This window comes from Ochotona princeps, chromosome 21 (assembly GCF_030435755.1).
Source record: "Ochotona princeps isolate mOchPri1 chromosome 21, mOchPri1.hap1, whole genome shotgun sequence".
Taxonomy (NCBI): Eukaryota; Metazoa; Chordata; class Mammalia; order Lagomorpha; family Ochotonidae; genus Ochotona; species Ochotona princeps.
Genome location: NC_080852.1, coordinates 10,787,826 through 10,807,082, shown reverse-complemented (window position 1 = coordinate 10,807,082; position 19,257 = coordinate 10,787,826). Strand labels below are relative to the sequence as shown.

General features: G+C 41.4%; 1 protein-coding gene across 2 annotated transcripts in view; it reads right to left on the bottom strand.

Moving 5' to 3' along the window:
- Window positions 1-19,257, bottom strand: part of FRMD4B (FERM domain containing 4B) — a 196,963-nt gene that overhangs the window by 45,619 nt on the left and 132,087 nt on the right. For both annotated transcript variants that reach the window (XR_009247327.1, XM_058678496.1), the window contains exons 8-11: window positions 9,380-9,463; window positions 7,188-7,253; window positions 5,023-5,080; window positions 3,240-3,326 (exon numbers count right to left, since the gene is read on the bottom strand). Coding sequence is in view for 1 of the 2 variants with exons in the window: in XM_058678496.1 (XP_058534479.1) it covers window positions 3,240-3,326; window positions 5,023-5,080; window positions 7,188-7,253; window positions 9,380-9,463 (295 nt within the window). In the remaining variant the exon portion in view is untranslated. The remainder of the gene's footprint in view (window positions 1-3,239; window positions 3,327-5,022; window positions 5,081-7,187; window positions 7,254-9,379; window positions 9,464-19,257) is intronic.

Below are 19,257 nucleotides of genomic sequence, written 5' to 3'. Positions count from 1 at the left end.
TGGTCTTACAACATTGACAAATTATGGGTTAGTTATTTGCCTTGACTGATACTGCTTATTACATCCTGCGATGCCCTGGTCCCAACAGAGAAATAATCTTAATACTCATCACAAGATAATTGATTAAATATTATATATTTCCTTGTAATGGAAAATTATGAAGGTTTAAAAAGAGTGAAGAGGAGCATTTGGAGCAGTGGTTAAGACCCCCACATTTCATCTTGGGATAGCTTAAAATGGCAGGATATGAGTCTCAGCTCTGCTCCTGATTTAGACTTTATGCGGAAACACACTCCGAGAGGGAGCCAATGGCACAAGTGTTGGATCCTCATCACCTACCACGGGAGACCTGGAGTTGAGTCCCAGGCATGGAACTTCAGCCTGGCCCAATCCCAGTCGCTGTTAGAATTTGGGGAGTTGGGCCCGGCACGATAACGTAGTGGCTAAACTCCTCGCCATGCACGCCCGGGATCCCATTTGGGCGCTGGTTCTAATCCCGGCAGCCCCACTTCCCATCCAGCTCCCTGCTTGGGCCTGGGAAAGCAGTCAAGGACGGCCCAGGGCCTTGGGACTCTGCACCCGCGTGGGAGACCTAGAAGAAGCTCCTGGCTCCTGGCTTCGGATTGGCTCAGCTCCAGCCATTGCGGCCGCTTGGGGAGTGAATCATCAGATGGAAATTCTTCCTCTCTGTCTCTCCTCCTCTCTGTATATCTGACTTTTAAATAAAAATAAATAAATCTTTAAAAAAAAACAAGGAATTTGGGGAGTTGATTAGTAGATAGGGGAACTTTCTGTTTGTTCCTGTCTATTTGCTTTTTCAAATAAACACAAATAAAATTTAAAAAAAAAGAGTAAAATGAAGTGAGTTGGAGAGCTACGACAAGGTATACAATAGTGTAGCTGGTAATATTTCTCCCTCTTTGCAGATGTTTAGGATATACGCTGACAAAGCCTAACTGAACCAGTGTCAGTGTCCTTAGGGTGCTTAACAAGGAGCAGGATGAGGGCTGCAGGAAGCCTTGCTGTCCCAGATGGCATATGTCTGCAGTGTGTGCTGATTTGCTAACTTTCTTTTTACAATAGAGATATATTATTCTGGTATAAAATATCGATTAGGAATTCCATGCTATAAGTACATTGTCAAGCACAAGCAAGAACAATACTACTCATTCTTCTTGGAAGTTAAGCATGTTTACCTTATTTGATTTTTAGAAATTAGATCATTTTAGAGATTAAACAGAGAGTGGGGCAGAGGTAAAAGAGAGAGGGACTTTGTATTCACTGGTTCACTCCCCAAATGCCTACAATGGTCAGATCTGGCCCAGGGCTGACGCCGGGAGCTGCAAAGTCAACCCTGCGCCTCACATGTGGGTAGCAGCATTCCAACTCCCTGAGCCAGCACAACTGCCTTCCAGGACTTACATCCGCAGGCTGATGGAGTCAGGGATCAAACCCAGGCACCCTCAGCTGGGACAAAGGTGTCTTACCCACTGGGCTAAATCTCTGCTCTTGTATTCCTTATTGAAACTCACCTTGATAGCAGGGCTCACAGAAACAAAACGCTAATTGTAACATTGCAGACATACTTCTCACACTATCTCTCTTGCAGGTGGTTGGGGGTTGAAGGATACTGCTTTTGATTTCACTGATAAATTCTGATAAGAAGCCTTAGTGCCCAACTAGTCTGATCCAGGAAAGCTACGTTAGCCTTGAGCAGGGGCTGTGGTTTACCTGAGGCCAGCCTTCTCTGCTACCTGCCTCAATTTCACAACCACAAAATGGGGAGAAGAATGAAGCTTTACTTGCTTTCTTAACACAAGGAAGACTGAGCAGTGACTCAAGTTGGAAGTGACTGAAACTAGAAGAGGCACACATCCATACTGATTTATGAAGAATTTTTTTTTCTTCTTCAGTGCACATTACAGAAAGAGAAACTGGGAAGTGATGGTAGCTATTTATGCCTGTGATGTCGGGTTGTGATAATACAGGGAGCCTGACCAAGGTCTGTTATTATAGACCATTGTTTCATTCTGGTGACACCCAGTGATGGCAGCACAGCACAGGGAGACTGGCAAAGCCAACCATCACACACCACAACATGAACCAGTCTTTATGTCGCTGTAACACCAACAAAGCCAAGGGCTGCTGGAAGGTGATCCCTGTGTACACCTTAATTCTTTTTTTTTTTCCAAAGATTTATTTGTTTTTATTGGAAAGCCATACAGATTTACAGAGGGAAGGAGAGATGCTGGTTCACTCCCCAATGGCTGCAACGGCTAAGCTGAGTTGATTCAAAGCCAGGAACCAGGAACTTCTTCTGGGTCATGCATACAGGTGCAGGGTCCCATGGGTTTGGGCAATTCTCAGCTTCTTTCTGAGGTCAAAAGCAAGAAGCTGAATGGGAAGAGAAGCAGCAGGGACATGAACTGGTGCCCACATGGGATCCCAGCACTTGCAAAGTGAGGATTTAGCCAACTGAGTTATTGCGCCAGGCCCATACTCCTTAATTCTCACATGGGCGCTCATGTTCACTTTTGCTTGGGCCAAGAGGAATGGACTTATAAGGAGATTTTTAACACTAAATAATTTAACTTGTTTTAGCTCTAGAAAATACAAATCTAAGAGATCACAACTTTTTAATCAACACTGTGGATTATGATTTGGATATAATTTTCTTTTTTTTTTCAATTTTTTTCTAAGATTTATTTATTTTTACTTGAAGGCAGATTTACAGAGGTAAGGACAGAGAGAAAGATCTTCCATCTGCTGGTTCACTCCCCAAGTGGCTGCAAGGACTAGAGCTGAGCTGATCTGAAGCCAGCTACCAGGAGCTTCTTCTGGAATGAAGAAAGCTTTTTCCATATCATTCGCACAGGTGCAGGTCCCAAGGTTTTGGGCTTTCCCATGCCACAAGCAGGGTGTTGATGCTAAGTAAAGCAGCTGGGTTTAGAACCGATGCCCATATGGTGCATACAAGGCAAGGACTTTAGCCATTAGGCTACCGTGCCAGGCCCTTCATTCCAATTTTTAAAGCACCATTTTATGAAATGCATAAAATAAATATGAAAAAATGACCAGATATGGACTCATGCAAATGGCACATATGTGAGTTATAAATATTCACACTTGTGTCTTAAAGTTCTTTGTCCTAGACTGATCATGGTACCCCTTTAAAGTGATGTGGCCCATTCCAGAATAGCCCAAAGCCCTCATCAGTTTCTGAAATGATGCACACTTACTTTTCGTGGCTTCACCTTGTCTTGTAAGTCATACTGGCCAATTCCTTTATAGCTGATTCCAAGCCACCAAGGAAGTCCTTGCTTATCCTACAAGACAGAAAAGTATGAGATTCAATACCCAATTGTTAAGTTTACCACAAGTGAAGTACTGTTTTCCAATTTCATTTTTTAAAAGATTAATTTATTTTTATTGGAAAGGCAGATTGGATCTATGGAGAGAAGAAAAGACAGAGAGAAAAACCTTCCATCTGCTGGTTTACTCCCCAAATGGCCACAATGGCCAGAGTTGAGCTGATCCAAAGCCAGGAGCCTCCTCTGGATCTCCAAAATGGGTACAGGGTACCAAGGCTTTGGGCCATCCTCTACTGCTTCCCAGTCCATAAATAGAAGCGGGATGGGAAGTGGAACAGGTGGGACACGAACTGGCACCCATATAGGATCTTGGTAAGTGCAATGTGAGGATTTAGTCACTAACTATTATTTCGGGCCCCCAATTTCATTTTTTTAACAAGCATCAGCAAAAGCTGTCTTGGCAAATAAATATTACCTAAATAAACTTGTTACAAAAATGCCTTCTTGGGCCCAGTGTGATAGCCTAGTGGCTAAATCCTTGCCTTGCACACACTGGGATTACATATGGATGTTTGAATAATCAGTTTCACATACTTCTGAAAATGGAAGGAGTGTGGTTCATTGACACAGGAAAAGGAAAACTTATGTGGAGCCAAATACTTATATGCAAATTAGAATCAGTAGAAGTTAAATAAGTTGGTACATATTTTTAATACTCGGTATCCTTATTACAGCAAATATCTACTAGTTATCCCTTATCATTCTGAATTGTCTACTGATATAAACACTGACATGACATGAAGTTATTCAAGAACTCCTCAATTATAAAATTACTCCTCTTCTAAGTTAGATTCCCTTCTTATCACCATCCTTTATTCCTCATCATTTTATAATATTTCTTAGTCACATTTCTCCCTACTTCACATTTCTGAAAATACTAAGCAAGGGCAAAACATATTGATTGAAAAGTGGTGTGGCCATTCCTGTAAAAACTTCAGCACTTCACGAAGTTGTAAATTAACGTTGGAAGCCACACACACACACACACACACACACACACACACACACACACGGCATTATCAAATGAAGATTTGGTGGCAGCCTAAAGGTGAACAACTGGAAAATGGAAAATTGAACCGGGCAAAGTGCATATGAACATTTTAGGACTAACAAAAAGCTTGACAAAACATGAACAGAGCACACATTAAAAAAAAAACACCAGTGTGCTTTATAATTTGCTAAAAATTTAAGAAAATCCTATTCTAAATGCTGCCATTCTAAGACAGTTTACAAATACATGTGTGTTGGTATAAGTGAGCTTTGAAAGTCGATGTTGTGGGGTTGGCACTGTAACATTTCAGGTAAAGCCATTGCCTACAACACCAGCATCCCATATGGGCTCTGGTTCATCTCCTCTTCTGGTTCAGCCACTGCTAATAGCTTCAGAAAAGCAATGGAAGGTGGCTCAAGTGTCTGGCATCCTGCCAAGCATCTGGAGACCCAGTTGAAGCTCCTGGCTTCAGCCTGGCCCGGACATGGTCACTGCAGCTACCTGGAGGACCAACCAGTAGATGCAAGACATCTTCCTCTCTCTTTCTGTAACTGTTTTCCAAAGAAGCAAATAAATTAAAAAAAAAATTAAAAAGCAGATTTTGCTTTGGAATTGCCATAATAGGCATTATGAAAGCATTTGTGATAGTAAAGTGCTTACCTTTACTGCATAATAATGGACTCCGTAAGTTGGCAGAGCTTCCACTATTTTCATATACCTGTGGCAAATGAGTATATATTATAACCTTAATAAAAAATCACTTGAGAAAAGAGATTGAAAAAAAGTTCATATATATATATTTTTTTTGTTGTTGTAAGCAGCACTAATGTTTTTGACTCAAGTAGAAAGAAAATAAACCATTTAGGAAAGTAATAGGTTTTGCCTTCTTCTAATGTTATCAGTACCTAGCAGAACCTCCACTTTAAAAAGCTATAGCAAGTATTACTTTTTGCATATTAAAATTGCCATGACTTAGAAGCATACTGTATTATACTTTCAAATCACATAGATATTTTGAAAGGAACCACCTAATGATATAAGCAAGGACCATCAATTTTGAGTCATGCTTATAATAAACAAAAAATAAAGGTATCCTTAATGATTGTGGGAGAGGTTAAATCATCGCAAACATCTGTTGTAACTCTTTAAAACATTTATTTTGAGGGTCTGAATTTCATGTACGCATGACTTAAAAAATACACCCTCCTAAATATGAAAATTAAAGCAATGATGCCACCATTGGCTTTTGTAATTCAACAAGTATTTACTATGCATGTTCAAGGCAGACAACATTGGAAAGAATTTCCCCTCTGCCTCCAGGAACTGGGTGTGCTGCTTCATCTAAGTAAACTTCTTTAAAAATGACATTTTGAAGATCAACTTCTCTGGACACTGTACAGTTCACAAATTTTTAAAGCGCATGTCCTACATGTAAATAACCACAACAGGTTAAGAAATGAGCAAGGTCAGGCAGTTCAACTGCACGCCTAGATTCTAACAAAGTGAATCAGATACCACAGCAAGAACTTTTTTTTTTTTTTTAACCAAGTTACAAGGCCTTTTGTTTGGAGCTACTTGAAAGTTACCAAGAGAAGTTAAAGGACCTTGCACATAAGCAAAAACACTGAGTATTGTGTAATATGCCCACTAATCTAACCTTAAATCCCATTAGAAAACTGTTAGTCTTTCGTGTTCAGCTCAGGAAATAGACACATCGATTAAAATGCCAAAGATTCAACTTCAGGACAGTTACCTCTTACTTCTACCTTGAAGGCTGCCAGGTGTATTAAGATAAAAAGACCAGAGCAATAGCAAGGAGAGTAAGGCAAATCTATATGTTGACCTTGAATTTAGTGATTATTAAGTCCTGGTTACAGTTTTCACTTGTTCTATGTTATACTCAGTGTTTTTTTTGAAATTTCTTTGGCCATAGAGGTTATTTTACAATAACTACAGCAATAATGTACCTAAAATGGATCTGTTTTTATAAGTTAAAAATTTTAATCTGGGAAGTGAATTGCCTATAATGAATGGGTGGTGGCTCTGCAAGTCATGAAATACAACAATATTGCTATACTTCTGTGGTTTGCTCTTGGTAGCACAAAAAATCCACATCATCCAGCAGCAATAGCACTGCTTCTTCCATCCCGAGTCACAGTTTAAAAAAATCAAACACTCTCGGGCCCGGCGGCGTGGCCTAGCGGCTAAAGTCCTCGCATTGAAAGCCCCGGGATCCCATATAGGCGCCGGTTCTAATCCCGGCAGCTCCACTTCCCATCCAGCTCCCTGCTTGTGGCCTGGGAAAGCAGTTGAGGACGGCCCAAAGCTTTGGGACACTGCACCCGTGTGGGAGACCCAGAAGAGGTTCCTGGTTCCCGGCACTGGATTGGCGCGCACCGGCCCGTTGCAGATCACTTGGGGAGTGAATCATCAGACGGAAGATCTTTCTCTCTGTCTCTCCTCCTCTCTGTATATCTGGCTGTAATAAAATGAATAAATCTTTAAAAAAAAAATCAAACACTCTCTAGAAGGGTTATGTTTTGTTCATATAATACTAGATTTTTCTTCAGATAACTTCCTAATATTTGAGAGTAAAAGTATGATTTTCCAGCTTTTTGGGGGAAGTATCAGAGGAGCTGACAATATTGAGTAACTTTGCCTCTATCCAGGATGAAAACTTTGTTTCCCCACGATTCCTTCCACTCTCGACTGCCCCACGTCTGGCCTCCAGTTCTCATCTCCATTACCTGTCTGACACTAGCAAGCATCTGAATTGGTGATATCAATGTAAGACATGATCCAAGAGATCCAAGAAAGATACTTACTGCACCACAGCTTGACCTCGAGTTAGACCTTTGATTTTCAAATAATGTTCAATTACTCTGTCCTCACTGCAAGACAACAAAATGAACACTGAGCATTATGGCAAGATATGATCTTTTGAAACACAGATACCATTGCAGATGCTCGGGTGGTTCCTGGAAACCTGCTCGGGGAGGCTTTCACTACCATGTTTAGAAGACAGAATCTGGCTAATGTTTGTTTCTATAGGACAAGATTCCTGAATTTCAGACATCTGATTACCTCCATTATAATCTTTAACTTTATTTTGTAAATTTATACAACATAAGACTATGAATGTATTCTTAACGCATTTACCTTATTGGAAAGTGGGAAAATAATGGCGGTTTCTCAAATGGAAAAAAACAATACTTTCTGCATCAACTACATGAAATATGACGTATTCAAAATAAAGATATTAAAAGTCATCTGGAGTGCACTGTTGGGACATCTTGAGCATATGACCTACTGTTTCTATGGTTCAAAAAGGGAGTCTGGGGCGGGTATTAAGGCTAGCAATTAAGATGCTGGTTAAGATGTCAGTGTTCCATATCAGAGAGCCTGTGTTTGGGTCCTGGTCCTGCTCTCAACTGTTGTTTCCTGCTAACATGTATCCATGCAGGCAGCAGGTGATGGCTCAAGTGGCTGGTTCCTTACTATCCTATGGGAGACCAGGACTGAGTTCCCAGTTCCCAGTTCCCAGTTATGGTTTGACCCAGTCCTGCCCATTGATAGCACCTGGGGGAAAAAAATCCAGCAGATGGGATCTCTCTCTCCAATAAATAAGAATAAATTTTTAACTTCAAAAAAGAGAAGCATTCATTATTAAAGATTTCCCTTTTTAAATTACTCGATAAATTTTAAAAAAGAATTAAAACCATCTCTGAGTTTGAGTACAGTGCGTAAAACTCTGTCTCATGGAGTCACTCTTCTAAGAGAAAATCCTTGATTACTATTCTGGGGTAAAATGTGTTGGCCAGGAAGGAAAGAATAAATTGAATTCAGGCAAATTTTACACCAGCTACCTCATCCTGCTTTCTGACAAGGAACTCTTCTATTGTATCTCAAATATCATCTAAGAGAGTAAACATTTTTATATCTGTATGACTAAAAATCATTCTTCTGTCTCCTCCCTGTAAGAAATTATCAAATAGCAATGATTTATCTAGGGGACTCCAAAATCAGGCTACAATGTAGCCTCAAGACTTACTGTCACTATGCATTTGGGAAACACATTTCAACTGCATTGTTAATACTATCAATATTGAATGTTTGCTTTTAATCTTTATTTAGTTGTGCTTTTTCTCCCCAACAAGTATCCAGGGGATTTGGAGACTGAAATCAAGAAGAAAATATTTAAAAGTTTAATTCAAGTGAAAGAAAGTAATGCCCTAAAAAAAAAAAAAAGTGGGCTGGAAGGTGGGAACTACGAACTCGTTAAAAGAGAAAATAACAAAACAACCCTAAATGCATAATGGTATCTGCCTATAGAAAAAGCTGCAAGTCTTTAAGGAAACCTCCTGCGTTTTCTAAGACTGATACTGCATGACACAGGGTCAAGGCTGCTTTGCACAGTGACAGCACACACATGGAGCATGTCTCCCCAAAGACATACTTCCCAGGCATTTTGTGCATTTGAAAGGCCACAGAGCAGTTCCCTACAAATGACAGTGAAACCCATCTTGATAGTATGGTGCCATGACACGGCTTGATAAGCCTGCAGGATCAGCATCACATATGGGTACGGGTTCGAGACCCAGCTGCTCCACTTTTGATCCAGTTCTTTGCTAATGTATCTGGAAAAACAGTGGAGGATGGCCTAAACGTTTGGGTCCCCTTGCAATCCATGTGGGAAACCTAGTTGAAGCTCCAGACTCCTGGGCTTAGGTCAGGTTCAGTTCTGGTGGTTGTAGCCTTTTGGGGAATGAGTCAGCAGATGGGAGATAATTCTGTCCCACTCTGTCTCTCCCTGTTTCTCTGTAACCACACCTTTCAAGCAAAGGATAAACAAAATTAAAAATAAATCCGTAAGAAAGAAAGGATGGCTGTCTATCTATGGTCACTTTGATATATTTGATGGGTAAGTTAATGTTTTCTTCATTTGTGTTTCTTCTAATTTCCTGAAAAGCATGTAGTTCCCACAGGAAGCTCTGAGAATGGTCATCTGTTATCTTACCAGTAAGCAAGGGACGGATGCTCCTGAAGCGTTTTGGTAGGAAATGCTGGCAGTGTCTTTAAATCTTTTCTGGCATTTTCATCACTACAAAAAGAAATACAGCACAGTAGTGTCAGACACAAATGTCAGGCACCAGTTATCCAGTCACAAGATGAGAGAGATGTGAAATAGTAACTAGTGATAGCACATTCGGCTGTGCTAACACATAAGGTATGGATTCTAAGAGGTAACAGTCTCCAGATCTGACATTCAACTCAATATTTTGACGTTTATATTTTTTGGCATGCATCTATTGCATGACCTAATTATGGTAATCGTACACTTTTCATGTTGTATTTTACATAGCATTCTTCACATTTATATATATACTTTTCCCATGTCCTTATAGCATTCTCCTAAATGTTATCTATTTTTAAAATACCAATTTTTTTTTGGGAAGGGCAGCATTACAGAGAAAGAGGGAAGAAAATGCAAGAGTCCAGAAACTTCCTCTGGCATCCTATGTGGGTGACAGGGACTCAAGTGCTTGGGCCATTTGTTGCTGCTTTCCTACCTTAGCAGGGAGCTGAACTGGAAGTACAGCAGCTAGTCCTTAATCCAGTGCTCATGTGGTAACTAAATTTGTTTTGCCACAAATTGGTCCCCTCCTGCTTGTGTTTGGTGGCCATGTCATATTCACTTGGTTGAAATATTGGTTGTCAAAACAATCAGGCCATCAATTCATCAATTACTTATAACAGCCATCTATCAGTGAATAAGAAGGCAGTAGACCATTCCACTATGATTCTATGATTTCCTTAGCACACCCAGAAATACAATGACTGGTTAGCACTGTGTTGTTGCGTAAAACTACCACTTGCAATGCTGGTGTCTCATAGGAACACTGGTCAAGTTCCAGTGACTCTACTTTTTCTTCTTCTTCCTTTTTTTTTCCCTAAGGTTTCTTTCTATTAAAAAATCAGATTTGCAGAGAGAGAGGAGGACAGAGAGGAAAAACCTCCACCTGCAAGTTCCCTCCCCAAGTGGTTGCAACAGCTGGAGCTGCACTGATCTGAAGCCAGGAGCCAGAAGCTTCTTTTGGGTCTCCCAGATGGGTGCAAGGTCCCAAGGCTTTGGGCTCTCCCATCCTCCACTGCTTTCCTGGCCACAGGCAGGGAGTTGGAAGGGAAGTGGAGCAGCCACGGTATGAACTAGAATCCATTTGGGATTCCAGCACATGCAAGGCGAGGACTCTTGCCAACAGGCTAACACGCTGGGCCCTGACCCTACTTCTGAGTTACCTCCCTGCTAATGTGCCTGGGAAAGTGAGCACTCATGTGAAACCCTGACGGAGCTCCTGGTTCCTGGCTTCAGCCTGGAGCGTCCTTGGCCATTGTGACCATCTGAAGAGTAAACCAGCAAATGGAAGATCTGTTTCTCTACCATCTCTCTCCCTGTCCCTCTGCTCTCCTGCCTTTCAAACAAGTAAATAAATAAACATTCATTTTTTAAAAATGTGGAAGAGTTGGGTATTCTGCTGTTTGATGAATGAATACCCATTTGATCAGGATTTTGTGAAGCTTTCTTGGGCACTTATTTTAGGCTCTACTAGACCTCACAGGGCCATGTTTCTTTTCTCAGAGGCCATCTCTTTAAACAGTTGGGGCACTCATTTGAAGAGCATTTTCTGTGATATAGGGCAGGACCTATATATAGGGCAGGCCAGTATTACCTGTTTTCACTCTTATTTATTAAGATGCATGAAGCCCACACCTTTCTCAGCTAGCATTTTGGTATTTTATAATTATATAATTGTTGACCTCACGAGGTACGTGTCAATTCACTTAATGTGATTTGAGGAAGACCTTGGGTTTCGCTAGCAACATGTTTTGCAGTCATCCACTGTTCTTCCTGCCTTTACCATTAGCTAGCTTTGCGGAGGTCACTAAGTGTCAGTAAGTTTAGGCATTCTTTTTGAGTAGTATATATCTCAAATAAGGCTCAACACAACCTTCCGTGGTGAGAGGTACTATTATTATTCACTCTCCTCAGGGCAGAGAGTGGGGTTTAGAGAAACTAAGTCATTGGCTCATGCCTTGTCTTGTGTGGAGAAGCCAGAAGGAAGCCTGCTCTGTTGGGCTCCAAAGGCCAAGTTCTTCAATGTTGTATTCTGTGACCCTTTTCTCCAAGAGATTCCCTGAACAGTGTCCTTGAGAGCTCAGAGGAACACCTCTGACTCTGGAAAGGCATAGCTCCCTCTCACCCCCTTTTCACCTTCCATGGAGTTTGCTCCAACGTAAGTCATAATGCTAAAGCTGATCGTCTTCCCATCCCCACAACTGGAGAACAGAATATTGAAACAAGATGAATTTCCTTCCACACCATTCATTCCACATGCCTAGATCAAACGGGATAACCAAACATGGCCCCAGACAGGCTCTGTCTGGCCGACAGTGTACCATGCTACATCATAAATTGTTCATTCCTGGGGACGGTGCTCTGGTGCAGTGGGTTAAGCTACTGCCTGGAAAGTCCACCTCCCACATTTTAGGCTGTTTGAGACCCAGCTGCTCACTTTCCATGTATCTGGGAAGGTAGCAGAAATGGCACTCCACCAGGATGGAGTTCTTTGGAATGAACCAGCTGTCTTTTAAAGGAGTTTAAGTAAACAGCTCTTTATAAGATTTCACAAATACTCACATACATTACCAATTGAAGGTATTTTACTCATATGCATATTTACACCAATAATTATGACTTCACAAGTACAAACACAAAACTTAAAAAAAAACAACAGTCCTTTTTGTTATCTAATCAGTTTAGGTGTTTCATTAATGCCCACACAAAAAGCTGTTTTCTGGAGCTATCAAGTTTCCCCGAACTTAGCACAGGACAGTGTGTACTCACTGAGTAAACTCTACATAAACTTTCTTTCAGTAAAAACAGACAATGAAAGTAAGTGTTACTAGCATGGGGATTCTATGACTTGTACTTAACATCACATTTCAAACCAGGCTTTTGACTTTTCTTGAAGGTGAACAAATAGCTTTCCACATTACTATAGGAAATAAAAAGTCACTCGGCACCTGTTCTTACATCAGAATAAATCCTTCTATTCATTTGAAACCTGAGTTGCACTGGCTTAAGCACACTGACAATCTTGGGAAACTGGTTTGGGCTTCCTGAAAATTAAAATATGCCACAATCCAGTTTATTCATAATAAAAGGTCAGCTGTCACACCCTGGGTTAATATTTATTTTTCTTAGTAATTTCTTTTATCGTCTGTCCATTTGTTTTAAAAGAAGTTGGCCAGTGATTTTTCTTTTTTTTTTTACAAAGGGCAAAGGCATGTACAGATCCTACAAATGGCAAAATCAGGACAGCAGGTTTTGTTATTGATCATCAAAACCACTCACCAGTATGTTTTCCATGTTCCAGTCTAGCATTTGCCTGTTTCTGTGGGTTATTGTTAATTTTGCTGAAAACAGGATCTCACTAGATTAGAAGCTGCTAGCATAAACTTATTAATTTAACAAATATGCCTGCCTAACATGTAAGAACAATACCATGTGACATACATAGTTGCTTTTAACTTAATGTAAACAGTCAGTTGTAGGGCAGAAGAGAGGGAAGAATAGTGAGGGAGAAATTTTATCCTTCATTCTTCAACAAACTCATGGTGAAGAACAGATAAGACATGGAAGTATAAAGTTATTATCTGGGGCCCAGTGTGGTAGCCTGGTGGATAAAGTGCTCGCCTTGAACATGCAGGGATCCCATATGGGCGCTGGTTCTAATCCTGGCAGCCCTGTTTCCCATCCAGCTCCCTGCTTGTGGCCTGGGAAAACCGCTGAGGACAGCCCAAAGACTTGGGACCCTGCACCCGTGTTGCAGACCCAGAAGAGAATCTGGGCTCCTGGCTTCAGAGTGGAACAGCTCCGCTCATTGTGGCCACTTGGGGAGTGAATCAATGGACAGAAGATCTTCCTCTACATACATATCTGACTTTACAATAAAATTAAATAAATCTTTAAAGAAAAAGATATTTTTCTGTGTCCCTTATACTAAAAGCATCCGACAGCAATGAGGTTTTTCTAGAATTTAACCCACCTCTGTTAAAACACAAACAGCTTTTGTAGTTAGTACCTAACAGGAAATAGCTACGGAGAAACACTGTCTATGTTGGACATACTGAAGGAAATTTTAGTTTTCAATGTCATCTTCAAGAATTTCCAAGAGTAGTTTTAACTATACACAATAAGAATGCATCCCAGTTGCAAGATAAGAAACGCTGTCTGAATAAATCAATAAATTATTAAAGATTAATTACAAAGCAGCACCTAATTAACAATGAATATTCATTCATGAAGACCTTATTTTGGTATTAATCAGTTACTGAAAAGCAACTCCAATGCACATTAATAGAAAGTAGCTTAGGGATCATTTTAAGGAGAGTTCAGTCTATGTCTTTTAGTCAGCCATTTGAGGTTAGTATCAAGGTGAAGTGGGTGAAGCCACCATCTGAAACCGCCAGCTTCCCCTATGGATGCCAGTAATTCACTGCTAGGTTGTCTCTGCCATGTGGAGATAAAGATCCACCATTGCCTAACTGCAGTATTTTTAAAAATATTTATTTATTTATTGAGAGAGAGATGGAGAGATAGAGAGATCTTTTTTTTTTTTTTAAGATTTATTTTATTTTCATTACAAAGTCAGACATACTGAGAGGAGGAGAGATAGAGAGGAAGTGGAGCTGCCAGGATTAGAACCAGCGGCCATATGGGATCAAGGCGAGGACCTTAGCCACCAGGCCACGCCACCAAGCCTGAGAGATCTTCTTTATGCTAGTTCATTCCCCAAATCGTTACAAGAGTCAGGGCCCATTTGGGAAATCAAGTAACCAGCTTTTTCTTAGTTTCCTACATGACCGGCAGTAGCCCAAGTACTTGGGCCACCAGCTGCAGCTTTCACAGGTGCATTAGCAGGGCGTTAGATCAGAAGTAGAGCAGCCGGGACCTGAATTGGCACTCACAATTTGGTGGCTTCACCAAATGCCAACTTCATATCCTGCATGTTTTTGTAAAATAAGTCCAAATTCCAAATATTAATTCAATAACAAAAAAGTCACAGAAAAAGTAAAACCCAAACAATGAACATGCCATTTAAAACCTATCAGCAGCGGCTAGCGTGTGGCATCTTAGGTAAAGCCACTCCCTGGAACACTGGCATCTCATTCTGCTCCACTTCCGAGCCAGCTCCCCGCTAATGGGCCTGGGAAAAGTAGTAGATGATGGCCCACGTGTTTGGGCTCCTGCCACCCACACGGGTGACAAGTTGAGCCTGAAGATCCTGGTACTGGTTTTGGCTTAGCCCAGTGCTGGTCACTGTAGCCATTTAGGGAGTGAAACAGCATGGGAACACCTCTTTCTCTATAACGCTGACTTCATAAATAAACAAATCTTAAAGGAAAAAAAATAATAACCAGCAGACCATTACAATCAGCTTGTAGTATTCCACCTTGGTTACTAGTTTGAGATAAGTTATTAGCAGGGAGTATTGTGATCAGTGGATGAATAAAGGAGAGTATAAATCAGACAAAAGCAGCATCTGGACCATCACAAAAGATGACATCCTCAGGAAAGAGCACATCTTGACTTCTCTGCATTAGAAAACACTAAGATGCTTCCAAATCTGGTCATCCACATTACTACAAAACATCCTCTGTGAAAGCATAACAACACACCCTACTGATAATGAGAAATTTCAACAACCCCTCACTGGCCTTGAGGCCAGTAAACCGTGTGGAATCAGCTAGAACAGACATAATGGCTCCATGGATTAGGCTGCTGGTTGAGACATGTGCATCCCATCAGAGAGTCATTTCCAGTCTTACTTAGTCCATTTCTCAATCAGCTTCCTGCTGATGCATCCTGGGAGGCAGCAGTCAATGGCCTAGGTGCATGAGCCTTACCACCTTCATAAGAGATCTGAATGTAATTCCTGATTCTTAGCTTTGGGGTGACCCATCTCTGGCTATTGTGGCCATTTGGGGAATAGACCAATGGATGGAAGAACTCTTTTCTTTCTCTGTCACTCTGTCTTTTAATACATAAAAAGAAGCAAATAAACCTTAAAAAAAATAAAAAGATGATTGAAGCCTGGTGTTAACGGTGTAGTAGGTCAAGTCACCACTTCAAGCTGGCATGAAGATGTTCCAATGCTGGCATCTCATACTGGAGCACCAGTTCTTCCTGGTTGCTCTACTTCCAACACAGCACTCTGGTAATGGGCTTGGGAAAGTAGTGGATGACACCAGAAGTAGTTTGTTCCCTGTCATCCACGTGGGAGGTTTGTACACAGTTACTACTTCCTGACTTTGGCTGTCCCAGTCCTAGCAATTACGGCCATTTGGGGAGTGAAGCAGCAGATGGAATTTCTGTCTTGCTCTGTCACTCTGTTTCTCAAATAAATGAAACAAATCTTTAAAGGAGAGAAAAAAAGACAGGGTTGCTGTTGTGGTGTAATGGTTAAGTTGCCACAAGTGATGCTGATATCCCACGTGGGAGACCAAGATGAAACTTCTGCCTCCTGTCTTTGGCCTGGTCCAGTCCCAGCTGTTATGGCTATTTGGGGAGTGACCTAGTAAATGCAAGAGCTTCCAAATCCTAGATCATTCTCCAAATGGGCCCAACAGCCAGGGCTGGGCCAGGCTGAAGCCAGGACCTTCTCTCTCTGTAATCCTGCCTTTCAAATCAATAAAATAAAAAGGAAAAGAAGTGGACAAGACGGGCAAGTTTGGAGAAAAATGGATTAAACATTTCAATAAACAGTACGCAGAACTAGAAATCAAAATGGCCCCAAAAGATAGGCAAAAATAGGGCCTAACTTCATTACATTTCCTGGAAAATGAAAATTAAGCAACCAATGATCTACTCATAAAAGAGTACCACACTTTTAAAATGGTGAAATGGTGACAACACCAACTTCATACAAGGATTTAAGGCAATAGGAAGCCTCATTCATTGCTAATTGGAGTGTTAATTGTTAACGTCATTTTAGAAATTTTCAAATTTTATGACTAATCTATTGCTAGGTCTATCAGCAGAGAAACTTCAACAGAAGAATAAGGTTTATAAGAGTTCACATTAAGGGCCCGGCGGCGTGGCCTAGCGGCTAAAGTCCTCGCCTTAAAAGCCCCGGGATCCCATATGGGTGCCGGTTCTAATCCCGGCAGCTCCACTTCCCATCCAGCTCCCTGCTTGTGGCCTGGGAAAGCAGTTGAGGACGGGCCCAAGGCTTTGGGACCCTGCACCCGCGTGGGAGACCCGGAGGAGGTTCCAGGTTCCCGGCATCGGATCGGTGCGCACCGGCCCGTTGCGGCTCACTTGGGGAGTGAAAACATCGGATGGAAGATCTTCCTCTCTGTCTCTCCTCCTCTCTGTATATCCGGCTTTCCAATAATAATACTAAAATCTTAAAAAAAAAAAAGAAGAGTTCACATTAAGACAAAAAGGGAAACAACCCAAAATAAAAATACAACCCAACCTAAAAATAGAAATGATACGAAAGAAATATATGTATTTTCATACAATGGAATACCATACAGAAAAGAAAATAGACCATGCAACACACAACATACATAAGCACTGAGCCAAGCTCCAAGATTACAACTTCACAATTTCATGTGCAGAAGTTCAAAGCGAGCAAAATGGAGCTACAATCATGTGTGAGGGAGCTACAAGAGCTTATGAAAAATGGCATTAAAAATTGTACACATTTCCTAAAAACATTTTGAAGCTCTTACAGGTGGATCCAACTATGAAGATGTATAAGAAAATGTGTACCTGGGTCAGAGTGCTGCTGAGTAAAGGGAACTTACGGGTAGGCTGGGGTGGGCTGAGGAGGGCAGGGGGCAAGGCAGATACAACACACAATGAAGGCATGAGGGTCTGACAGCACCGGGGATGCCCTTTCTAGTTGATTCTTTATCCTAGACATAGATGTTCTATGCTTTTGTCTGTGATCTAATCTCTTGAATAAGCATTGCAGGATCTCCCCCTTTAAATGGCAAGAAGTTAGAACTTACTGACCAAAACAATAAACCCACCTGGGTACTAGAAACATTGGCACATTTTTCTGGGAGGTTAATCCTGACCATTTTCAGGGTTTAGGAACAAACAGGATTTCACACTTGAGTGGACAGACAGTTCCCGAGTCTTGTTCACCCTCCTCAGGAATTTCCCTGGCAGCCTGAGGCCGAGTGGATCCCTGTGTATTGCAAAGGCAGTGGGGTTTGGCCTCAGCTCAGAGGTCTCTCCCTGGCTGGCTGGGCAGGCAGTGTGTGTGTTTACAAGATTCCCCATCAACCTCAAAGTCCAGAGGGAGGGCCTGAAAGCAGCGGGGGCGGGGGGACATGAGCAGGCCTCCACCGGGATGTCTCTGCCTTTCACTAGCAATAAAAGCACTGACCCTGTATGAACATTCCTGACCCTAATGGCAGGAGATATGTTATTTTAAAGATGCACTTGACCAGAGGTGCCACAGGGGACTGGTTTCTCTAGGTCCCAGCCAGAGAGGCTGTCTATAAATCTCTTTCACTTGCTGCTTTTCAGGGAAAAAAAAAAAAAAAAAAAAAACCCTAAAGTTGCTTTCCCCCAACAATTCAGCAAGAATTTAGATGTCACAATGAAGATGCTGCTTGCATTTTATCTGATTGTCTGGGCTTGCCACCCTCCCATAGACATTCCAGATTCCTGTTGCCATAGCTTTCTAGAAGGAAGCCTTGCAACTTTTTCAGGCAGTCACTCCTTTGTGCCTTTTCAAGTCCCCTTCCAGGAGCCATTTTTCTTTGCTGACCTCAAAAGCCCTATCTGGGAACATGCCAACCTTGCTTGTTTTTGAGAAAGCCACATGTTTTGCAAAACCAAGGCCCACATTTTGTACATACTGAAGCACTTGTGGAGAAAAAGTCACTCCCCAGCAAATGTGTGCACCTGCTTGTGGTTAACTGAGAGCTTACTCACAGCAACAATCAGCCACCTGCCACTCAGGCTGGAGTGGGCGGCAGTGCAGCAGTTAGCAAAAAAGTGGTTGCTAACTTTTCCTAAGGAAAATGAAGGCTGTTGCTGATGTGGGAGCACCCCTAGGCTTCTAGGGCAGTTAAAGCAAAAATGAGAAAAATAAAACAAAGAGGGGATGGTATCATGGCACATGGTTAAGCTGCTGCCTGTGATGCCAGCATCCCATATAGACATTGGCTTGAGTGCCAGTTTTTCCACTTGCAATTCAGCTCCCTGCTAATGCTTAGGAAAGTATTTTGGCCCCTGCAATCCATGTAGGAAACCCAGATAAAATTCTAGGTTCCTGGCTTCAGCCTGGCTCAACTATGGCCATTGTGGACATTTAGGGAGTGAACCAGCAGATGGAGACCTCTGTGTCTATTTGTAATTTTATCTTGCAGGTAAATAAACAAAACAAAATAAAACCCAAGCCCCAAATTTCATTTCTTCTCAATGTCAAAGGTGCATGAAAAGGTCTTCTTAAATACTTCTATGATCAAACAGAGATCTCTGCAGAAATAACCTCATAAAGAAATTAGATTCATTTAAAAAGTTGATTCAGAATTGTAGTTCTTTTCTCATCCACACTTAAGTAGGGTTCACAATCTCTATTTCAGATAAACGCACGAAAGTTCCTCAAAAGGCTCCTGGAAATTAGATTATTATATAGCTTAATTTGGTACAAAAATATTTGTCTTACAATTTCATTTTCTGAAATATTTCTGAAATACCCTGTTATATTCAGCGTTATCAAAGCTACAGTTGGATGCTTATTTGAACACTCAAGATAAAGGCCTAGGCATGTTATTAATGAATGTTAACAATACCACAAGGCCTAA